Source organism: Dipodomys ordii, unplaced genomic scaffold (genome assembly GCF_000151885.1).
Source record: "Dipodomys ordii isolate 6190 unplaced genomic scaffold, Dord_2.0 Scaffold105, whole genome shotgun sequence".
Taxonomy (NCBI): Eukaryota; Metazoa; Chordata; class Mammalia; order Rodentia; family Heteromyidae; genus Dipodomys; species Dipodomys ordii.
In genome coordinates, this window is record NW_012267321.1 from 2125072 (window position 1) to 2135499 (window position 10428).

Here is a 10428-nt window from a genome sequence, read left to right on the forward strand (position 1 = left end):
GCTGCTCGCGGGGAGGGTGGGGTGGGCGCGGCCACACGGCCCTCGGTCCCCGCTTCTGCTCCTCCCAGCCGCGGCCCCGCTCCGGCTCCGACCCGACGCGGGCCTCCGGTCTCTCGCCCCTGCTCCGGGCCCGATCCCCCCCTTCTGGGACCCCGTAACGAGCTGAGGGTCTCCGGGCGCAGACCCCCGGCGCACCCCGAGGCTCAGGTCCGAGGTCCCCGGCAGGAAAACTTCCTCCGGGGCCCTCGGTGCCGGACCCGAAGCGGCCCCGCGTCGCGGCCGGCGGGGCTCGCGGACCCCACGCGGGCGGGCGCGGTGACTGGGGCTCCCCGGCTCCGCGGCTGGGTCGGCGGAGCGCGAACGGGCGTCGGCTGCTCCTTCCGCCCCGGGGTCTTCTAGGGACGTCTGGGAGCTCGCGCAGCAGGGACGGGCCAGGGCCCCTCCGAACTCTACCCACCTCACCCCTATCCACCCAACCTCACCTCACCCCTACCCACCCCACCTACCTCACCCCAACCCTACCCACCTCACCCCTACCATCCTAAGCTCATGCCTACCCACTGTAATGTCTACGCCGCAGGACCACCACCAAAAAGACCACCGAGAGTCAGACGTTCCGAAATGCAAAAGCAAGGCTTTATTCAGGCTGAGCTGCGGGCTGCAACTCGGGCCTCGTCCTACCCACCAACACAGCTACCCACCAACACAGCGGAGCTTAGGAGGACAGCCCCGAGCTGAAATTTCACAACGTGTTTTTTTTTTCTTTTTTTTTTCTTTTGGTACTGGGGATCGAACCCAGGACGTTGCACTTGCTAGGCAAGCGCTTTGCCACTGAGCTACATCCCAGCCCTGTTTTTTTTTTTATCATCCTCATTTTTCTCCTTTATTGGTAGTGTCATAAATGTGAACATACGCATGTGTATACGAACGTGTGTATTTCTCGGTATTCCTGGGTCTCTCACAGAGCGTTTTTTTGGTTTTGGTTTTTTTTTGGGGGGGGGTCCAGTCGTGGGTCTGAACTCTGGGCCTGGGCACTGTCCCTCAGCTCTTCAGCTCAAGGCTAGCGCTCTACCACTTGAGCCACAGCGCCACTTCCAGCTTTTTTGTTTTTGCTTATGTGGTGCTGAGGAATCCAACCCAGGACCTCATGCATGCAAGGAAAGTACTCTACCACTGAGCCACCTTCCCAGCCCTTCACAGGGCTTATAAAGGCAAAAACCACAAAGTTACACAACCAGATGTGTTAACAGGACATTCTAGGGTGATAGGGGGTTATCAGACCATTTGGGCTATCTGTGAAGTGAGGGAAGTTTGTGGCCACAGATAACTCTGTCCTTGGGATTTATGTGAGCTCTGGCTAACTTCAACACAGACAGGTCATTTCCTGGAATTTGTTTTCTCTGGGTCACTCATAATTCAACATAAATGACAGAATGGCTCCTGCCTCAAAATGGAGTTACTTTAACTCTTCACCCACCTCACCCTTACTCAGCCCTACCCACACTACCTCACCACACCTTACCTCATCCCTACCCACCTCACCCACCCCACCAGACCTCACCCTCTACCCTGCCCTGTGCTACACTGCTACCCCTCCCCATCCTATCCCTGATGAGGGGTACAGGAAAACCTGGGGCCTGCTTCCTTGCACTTGACCTGTAGGAAGGCTGTGGGAAGGTGAGGGCAAAGGATCATCAGGAGAAGGACTGAGAGGAAATTTGGAAAACAGGAAGAGAAGAGAGTGCCCCCACAGCAGGGGGCAAAGTAGTAATGGGGTGCAGGCTTTGCATGTTCAATGGCATGAACAGAGAGGAAAGCAAATAGAGATGCGGAATGTCCTTCTCCAGAAGGATGCAAGACCTCACATAGGTGGCGGGTGCAAGAAATGCGGGAGCACTTCCAGGTGGGAGGAGAAGAGAACTATTTGAAATTCTGCAAGCCATTGGTCTGAGGGAAAGAGGGGTCATGGGTTACAAGGAGAGTAGAGGGAGCAGGGTCCATGGTTGTAACCCTAGCCACTCAGGAGGCTGAGATGTGAGGATGGAGGTTAGTGAAGTCAGCCTGAACAGGAAAGATTGGTTTTTGTTTTGTTTTGTTTTGTTTTTTGGTCACAGATGGGACTCAAACTGTGTACTTGGTGCATTTTCATTCAGTGACTTCGGCTCTTCAACCCTCCCTGAGACTCTTACTTCTAATTAACCAATAGAAAGCCAGAGTGGATCTGTGGCTCAAGTGGTAGAGCACCAGCCTTGAGGAAACAAGCTCAGGCACAGAGCCCCAGTCCTGAGTTCCAGCCCCAGGACTGGCATTCCCCACCACCCCATGAGTGGGCAGCACAGGACTTTCATCCCACAGTGAGGTCCTCCCTGCCCAGCCAGGGCACAGGGAGTATGTGTTGGGTGTGAGCATTAAATGGGATATTTTCAGCACTCAGGACTGACTTCTGAAAGTGATAATACCTGCAAAGGAAGCCCAAGGACGAGGAAGAGGAAAGACAAGGAGCAGGGATGGTGGCTATGACTCAGGTAAAGCCATGTGGCATCTCCTTCCTGTGTACAGAGCTGGCCTGGGCGCTGACTCTGCTGGTTCCTGCCTGCCACGTGTGCTCATGTCCCCCATGCCTTCCCTCAGCCGTGTCCCCTCCACTGGGCGTGGGCACAGGAGGGCATCACCCACCAAGTACTCCTGTGTCCTTGCTGAAACCTCACTGCTGGTTTTGTTGTAAACGTTGGGATCTCTCTCTCTCTCTCCTCTCTCCTCCCCCCTATCTCTCCCCCCCAACCCTGGGCTTGAATTCAGGACCTGGGTGCTGTCTTGAGCTGTTTTGCTCAAGCCTGGTGCTCTAATACTTCAGGTATAACTTAATTGGAGATAAGAGTCTCATACACTTTCAGTTGGCTTTGAACCTTGATCCTCAGATCTCAGCCTCCTGAGAGTCTATGATTCCAGGCAAGAGCCCCTCATGTTTATCTGGGTCCTTTTAACACAGCTCCTCATATGTCGTCACTTTTCTCAGAAGAATGCAGGGATGTACAATTCCACATAGTTGTTTTCCTTTTGGTGTCATATCAAAGACACCATTACAACCTAACATCCTGAAGCTTCCTTCTGTCCCTGGTGTGTTGATTGCTTTGTCATGGTAGGCATTGATTATAATTCCATGTAATACTTTTTCTGAGTCCATGCATGTGTGTATGAAATGCTTTTGGATTTTCTCCTTGTGGACAGTTGACATTTGAGGATGTGGCGGTGGATTTCACCCAGGAGGAGTGGCGGTGCCTGACCCAGGCTCAGCGCACTCTGTACAGGGACGTCATGCTGGACACCTATGGGAACCTGGTCTCTGTGGGTGAGGAAAAGTTGGGATTCTTTTCTTTCTTTTCCCCTGAATGACTAGAGAGACCCCTGTGGACTCCAAGACAGAAATGTACTAAAGTAGCCTAAGGACTTTCACACCCATCCTTTGTTCTGCTCCTGTGGTGCATTTCCGTGTCCCACAGCTTAAGGAAGCTGATGTGCATGTCAGCTATGGCAGGCTTCTCTCTGCTCTTCTTTGTTCCTTTTTTCCCTTCCCCTTCTTTTTTTTTTTTTTTTGGCTGTGGGGCCTGAACTCTGGGTCTGGGCGCTGTCCCTCAGCTCTTCAGCTCAAGGCTAGTGCTCTACCACTTAAGCCACAGCGCCACTTCCAGCTTTTCTTTTTGCTTATGTGGTGCTGAGGAATCGAACCCAGGGCCTCAGGCATGCAAGGCAAGGGCTCTACCACTGAGCCACCTTCCCAGCCCTCTTGTTTTCTTTTTAAAGGGGAAAGGATTTGTTTATTTTATTTTTTTGTCGGTCGTGAGGCTTGAACTCTGGGCCTGGGCGCTGTCCTTCAGCTCTTCAGCTCAAGGCGAGCGCTCTACCACTTGAGCTACAGAGCCACTTCCGGTTTTCTGGTGGTTTATTGGAGATAGGAGTCTCACGGTCTCTCCTGCCGGGGCTGGCTTTGAACCATGACCCTCAGATCTCAGCCTCCTGAGTAGCTAGGATTACAGGCGTGAGCCACCAGCGCCCGGCTAGGATTTGTTTATTTTATCCTGGGTTACTGTTTCTTTTTTTGGTAACTTGCCTAGTACCAAAGTGTAATCAGCCTGTATTGTGTAATATAAGTGCTAGATATCTCCTGTTCATATTACAGTCTGCTGTGAGTGCCTGTAGGCAATTTAAAGCACATATTCCATTGTTTTTGTTTCTTTTCTTTGATTGTACTGAATTACCCACCTCTGCTTTGCAATTGGATATTGCCTGTTAATTTGGCTGTAATGTGTTGTGGGCTGTGAATCATTACAATATACTGGGTGATACGTGGCGTTTATTTGTACATAGTGTGGTATAGATAGCATTTCTTTTCTCTTTGGTTATGATAATCACCATATAGTTTTTGGTAGTGAGGTGTTCCATGGGTCCCAAGGAAGAATGTCCTGTGTTCCTCTCCGCTCAACTTGATTAGGATGCATGTTTGAAATGCAGCTTATCTTCTCTGTTTGTTTGGGTTTTTTTGGGGTGGGGGGGGTCGGTCATGGGGCTTGAACTATGGGCCTGGATTGTGTCCTTGAGCTCATTCACTCAAGGCTAGTACTCTACCAGTTTGAGGCATAACTGCAATTCTGGCTTTTTTTAGTGATTTATTGAGCTAAGAGTCTCACGGACTTTCTTGCCCAGGCTGGCTTTGAACTGTGATCCTCAGATGTCAGGCACTTGAGTAGCTAGGTTTACAGCTGTGAGCCACCATTCCCAGCTTACCTTCTCTTAATTTGGATTCCATATGATTGACTTTCCAATGAAAGAATCCTCTTCCTTTTGTGTTCCTAAGTGTTGGATTTTATGTTTCTCAGAGTTCAAAGGGCTCCTCAGTGTGTGTCTACTATTTGCTATGTGTCTAATATTTGTTCTCTCTCAGTGTGAAATGCTTAACTGTGTGATTAATCAGATGGGAACTTTGTATCTTTGCAGATACCTCTCCTAGATATGTAATTAAAGAATTGCCACCCAGTGCGGGCAGCGGTAGGGGAGAAATATCCCAAAGTCATGACTACGAAGGCACTGACGAGTTTTCCTGGGAAGAAGTCCAGAAAGCTCCGCGTGAGTGGGAGTGGGAGTGGGAGTGGAGCGGCGCTGAAGGGGTGGACTTACAGAATGTCTTCTGCTAAAGGGGTGCTTGTGGTCGACAGAGAAGAGGCAGTGGTGGAGAACAGGAGGGTGGGGGTCATGTGGGAAAGCAGCCCACGAGCCTGTGCCTGAACAGCCCCTCCAGGAGTACCTGCGCGGGCTCCCGCCCTACCTTTGTGAAGGGCCAGGGGTGAAGACTGAGGTGGAGAAATCCGCCCTGGCAGGGGCCCCCATGTCTCGCCCTTGGGAGAGCCCCTCCAGTGGGAACATGCACATCGTCCCTGCAGGTGATAACGCCTCCATTTGTTCTTTCTTGCCCTCACAAACACCTAAAGCACGCACTCGGAGAAAGCATCACAAATGTGGGGAGTGTGGGAAGGTGTTCAGATACCCCTCAGTCCTGGAGCGGCACCGGCTGAGCCACACTAGGGAGAAGCTGCACCACTGCACCATGTGCTGGAAGTCTTTCTCCACACGTTCTCGTCTCTTGGTTCACAAGCGAAGCCATAGTGATGTGAAGCCCTATTCTTGTTTGGAGTGCGGGAAGACGTTCTGCAAGGCCAACAGGCTCACTGTGCACCGCATGATACACACTGGGGAGAAGCCATATGTGTGTGAAAAGTGTGGCAAGGCCTTCCGAGTGCCTGCTACTCTCGCAGCACACCAGGCTATGCACACTGGACACAAGCCCCAGAAGTGCGCCAAGTCCGGCAAGGCGTTCAGCTACAGCTCCAGCCACCTCCGGCATAGCAGGATGCACACTGGAGACAAGCCATTCCAGAGTGTGTGTGGCAAGGCCTTCATGCGTGGATCCCGTGAAGCACACAAGGCTGTTCACATTGGATGCAAGCCACATAAGTGTGAGGATTGTGGGAAGGTGTTTGGCTACCCTGGCGCCCTACTCATGCACCGCAGGACGCACACCGGAGAGAAGCCGCACCGCTGCACCCAGTGCGGGAAGGCATTTGCACAGAAAAATGACCTGGCGCGCCACCAGAGGACACACACCGGGGAGAGACCGTTCGTGTGCAGTGAGTGCGGGAAAGCCTTTAAATCCCAGACAGAACGCCGCAGCCACCTTGCCATCCACACAGGACATAAGCCCCACCAGTGTACAGAGTGCGGGAAGGCATTTTCCCGGAAGACGAATCTGGTGCGCCACCAACAGATCCACATCAGTGAGGGCCCGTACGAATGTGACATATGCGGCATGGTGTGCAGCCGGCGCTCTAACTTCACGTGCCATCGCAGGCTTCACACCCAAAAGAAGCCCTGCCAGACAGCAGCAAGGCGTGAGTCATCCACGCGTTGCCTGCGTAGCCGTTAAAGACTTATTCTCCATGGATCATGAACGCAAGGAAGATTGGATGTGACCAAGGTGATGCAGAATGGCGGTCCCTGCACACAATGACTGTGGCTGTTGTGTAGCAAAGACTACTGACTGGTTGTCTAAGAAGACGAATTCATCTTGATTTTGACATGAAACAAGTATTTCAAAAGTAGAGAATTTGGGGCTGGGAATGTCGTTTAGTGGTAGAGGGCTTGCCTAGCATGCATGAAGCCCTGAGTTCGATTCCTCGCTACCACATACACAGAAAAAAATGGAACTGGTTCCTCTGGCTCAAGAGGTAGACTGCTACACTTGAACACAAGAATCTCAAGGACAGTGCCTAGGCCCTGAGTTCAAGCCTAGGACTGGCAAAAAAAAAAAAAAAAAGTCGAGAATGTAAGTGAGAGGCCAAAATAAGTTGGCAGTGATTTCAGAAACTCTAAGGAAAACATCTGTTATCTGGAAAACGAGTGTCAGTTCATGTTCCAAGAAAATGTAACAGTAAAAATAACTAAGAAATCAGACCGTCCTGATCTGCCCAGAAATTTCAGACTGCCCTGACCAGTTACCTCCCAACTCTGTCAGGACGCAATTTAGGACAGGGAATAGTCCAGGAATAGCACCTTCAGCATTCCTGTGATTGGCCCCATCTACCCCAACCTATAATATGCTTGCTATGTATGATTTATCCTATCCTATAACCGCTAATGACTATACATCGGCGATGGCTCCCTGGTGGTCTTTGTCTACGGCCTGTTACTTCAGTAATCTGATGTGGAACAAGAACTTTAGGGTCACTCAGTGTTGGAGACTTTCCCAGCAGCTGCCAGGCTCTTGAGTTTAAACCTCAGGACACATACAAGCAGAATAGCATTTTCTTGAGGATGGTTATACAGAACTGCTCCAGTTAAACTTTGCTGCTGCTCTTTTCACAGTGTGTCCATGCTTTAGTCCATAAAATAACCTTTTAAAAAAAAAAGAATTACTGAGCAATTGACGATTTCTATCCAGATGAGTTTTATTTCATTTCTATCAAATTTTCCCCAGAAATTCTTTGTCCCCAGTGCTCTTCTCCACACCATTAGGGTTCGTGTAGATAAAATAGCAATGGCACATGTGAAACCAGAGCCCAGCACAGGTTTTTATATTGCAAGATGTGGTTGCATAGGAATATTAAACATGACAATGAAGCGCAATTTCAGAATCACGTTATGCTTCGTGAGGCAAAGACATTGAAGACTATGGGGAAAATGTCCACAAATACCAGCCCCACCAGAAAAAAATTCTATTACTTTATTCTCTTATTTGATATTTCTACCTTCATTGCATCCTGGATAGGGAATGTTTCTTCAGTGCTTGATTGGATGTAGTCACATTTTATCTTCAAGATGTTGTCCCTTGGAAGTATTTTCTCCATCCATCTGTTTTGGTGTCCATACTTTGTGTCCCTGTGTCTTGTGACTCAATGCTGCGATGAAGATGTAAGTTCAGCTGGGTGCCTATAATCCTATCTACTCTGGAGGCTGATATCTGAGAATTCCAGTTCAAAGCCAGCCTGCAAAGGAAAGTCTGTGAGACTCTTATCTCCAATTAATTACTCAGAAATATCCGTAAGTGTTGGGAAGGTGGCCCAGTGGTAGAGTGCTTGCCTTGCATGCATGAGGCCCTGGGTTTGATTCCTGAGCACCACATAAGCAGAAAAAGTCAGAAGTGGCTCTGTGGCTCAAGTGGTAGAGTGTTAGCCTTGTGCTGAAGAGCTGAGGGTCAGCACCCAGGCCCAGAGTTCAGGGTGCGGGGTGCGGTGGGAGCTGACTTCCTCTCCTCTTGTCTGTACTGGCAACGTGCAGACTTCAGGAGCCCAGAACTTTTTTGGAAGTCTTTTCCCAGGTGACAATTAAGTAAACCTGCTAGCATCTGTGAGGTGATTACTGCGGACTTTGTGCAGCTCGTGTCCAGGATCCCTGGGGCACCAGCGTCCCACACAGGGAGCAGGAAACCCTGTGGGTGACCCCATGTGGCACTGGCACGACCCATGCAGTCACTGCTTCCCAGAGGAAGCCACAGCTCAGACAGCCACAACCTCCTGACCTTTCTAGAAAAGAAATGGGGTGACACTAAATATGGGGAGAGGATTTCCAAGACATGCAGGAGGAGGAAGATGCTAGCAACTGCCCTTGGACATGGCTACAATCTCTGCAAAAACACACAGGTGACTAGTTGGGACTCAGGTTACAATAAATGGCAACTGGTATGGATATTTTATATAATGTATAAAGTAAATTATATTACATTGTATTCTCCAGATTACATATGTATATGAATAGAGTAGAGAGAAGAGAGTTGCAGAACAAAAACAGAAAGCTCTAAAACTGATCAAAACACCCCATGATTGAAAATGACCACAGTCCATCCAGCTGCTTCACAGACTGAACCTTACAATTGTGTCATTATCTATTTCTTCTGTGATCAGGGTTTTATTCCATCTTGTTTTATTTGCTGTCCATGTGCTTGAGTAATTTCTGCAGTATATTTTGTTGTTGAGAATGGGTTTCATTCCACTGCAGTCAGGTAGGATGCAAGGAATTGTGTCAATCCTCTTATATTTGTTTGGGTTCTTTGTGTGTCCTATGATATGATCTGTTTTGAAGAATGTGAATTGGGCCCTTGTTGGATGGAGAACTCTGTAGATGTCTCTTAAGTCCATTTGGGTTATGGTGTCATTTAGTTCACAGACTCCTTTGCTTATCTTTTGTTTGGTTGACCTGTCCTTTGGTGAGAGTGGGGTATTAAAATCTCTTGGTCTATTCTGTTCTGGAAGTCCAAAGTTATTTTTTAGAGGTATTTAGGTTCCCCATTATTTGGTGCATAGATATTGACCTCTGTGATTGACTCTTTTTTTTTTGGGAGGTGAGGGAGCCAGTTGTGGGGCCTGAACTCTGCGCCTGGGTGCTGTCCCTCAGCTCTTCAGCTCAAGGCTAGCGCTCTACCACAGCACCACTTCCGGCTTTTTTCTTTTAGCTTATGTGGTGCTGAGGAATTGAACCCAGGGCCTCATGCATGCAAGGCAAGCGCTCTACCACTGAGCCTCCTTCCCAGCCTCTGTAATTGACTCTTGATGGATCATTTCCTTTATTAATATGTCATGACCTCCTTGTCTCTCAGTACTGATTTTAATAAAAGCTCTATTTTATCAGATTTCATTATGGCTCTCCTGCCTTGTTGCAGATACATTTGCATGGAAGCTCATTTTCCATCCTTCACTTGGAGGTTGATGGATCTGAATGTCTTGGAGAATATAAATGGATGGATATTGTTTTGTTTTTTGTTTGATCCAGTCTCCTGCTCTTTTTATATTGATTGGGGATTGGAATCCATTAATGTTTAATTATTATAGAGATATGTGTCATGTTTCCTGCCTTTTCATTTCTTGTATTTTGCTACTTTTCCTATCCTTACTAAATAGGTCTTCTATGGGCTTTTGATATGTTTCCTGGACTTCGGATGCTTTTTTCAGATTGTGTACTTTCCTTTAGTATTCTTTGTTATGCTGGTTTAATGTTGATGAATTCCTTTAAGTTTTATCATGGGCAGTTTTAGTTTCACCATCAAATATAAATGATAGCTTCAGTAGATACACCAGCTCTGTTGGGTCTTCGTCCGTCTTTGGACGGACGGGGTCCGAGGAAAGGTAAGGCCGCTGGCCCGTTCCCAGCCTCCCTTAGCCCAGGAGACAATCAGATGCAGCGGGGAGTCAAGTCAAGCAGGAACTCGTTTATTAACAGGGAGCATCCCCTTTTTAAAGCAAAAGACTGCATGGGAGGGGAGGAAATGGAACCAGCCAATCACTGAAAGGCCAGGCCACACCTTATCATGCACCTAAGCTTCCATGAGTTGTTTACACACTGAACCTAAGCAAATCCGGCTCTACCCACTCAACTTCCTCTCAGGGC

General features: G+C 48.9%; 2 protein-coding genes across 3 annotated transcripts in view; both read left to right on the forward strand.

Moving 5' to 3' along the window:
• Positions 1-10428, forward strand: part of LOC105994364 (zinc finger protein 420-like) — a 73496-nt gene that overhangs the window by 58506 nt on the left and 4562 nt on the right. Inside the window, exons 2-3 of one of the 2 annotated variants that reach the window (XM_013027840.1) lie at positions 2428-2525; positions 3229-3349. In XM_013027840.1, coding sequence (XP_012883294.1) covers positions 2508-2525; positions 3229-3349 — 139 coding nt within the window. In that variant the 5' untranslated portion in view covers positions 2428-2507. The remainder of the gene's footprint in view (positions 1-2427; positions 2526-3228; positions 3350-10428) is intronic. The other variant, XM_013027839.1, reaches the window with a different exon arrangement.
• On the forward strand, positions 4798-6724 carry LOC105994365 (zinc finger protein 383-like). The gene is made up of 2 exons (XM_013027841.1): positions 4798-5121; positions 5484-6724. Exon 2 carries the CDS (start codon positions 5600-5602, stop codon positions 6473-6475), a length of 876 nt encoding a protein of 291 aa, XP_012883295.1. The 5' UTR covers positions 4798-5121; positions 5484-5599; the 3' UTR covers positions 6476-6724.

What these genes read in the sequence shown, in the direction of transcription:
- LOC105994365 (XM_013027841.1), top strand. Translation starts at nt 5,600, where the DNA reads ATGTGCTGGAAGTCTTTCTCCACACGTTCTCGTCTCTTGGTTCACAAG.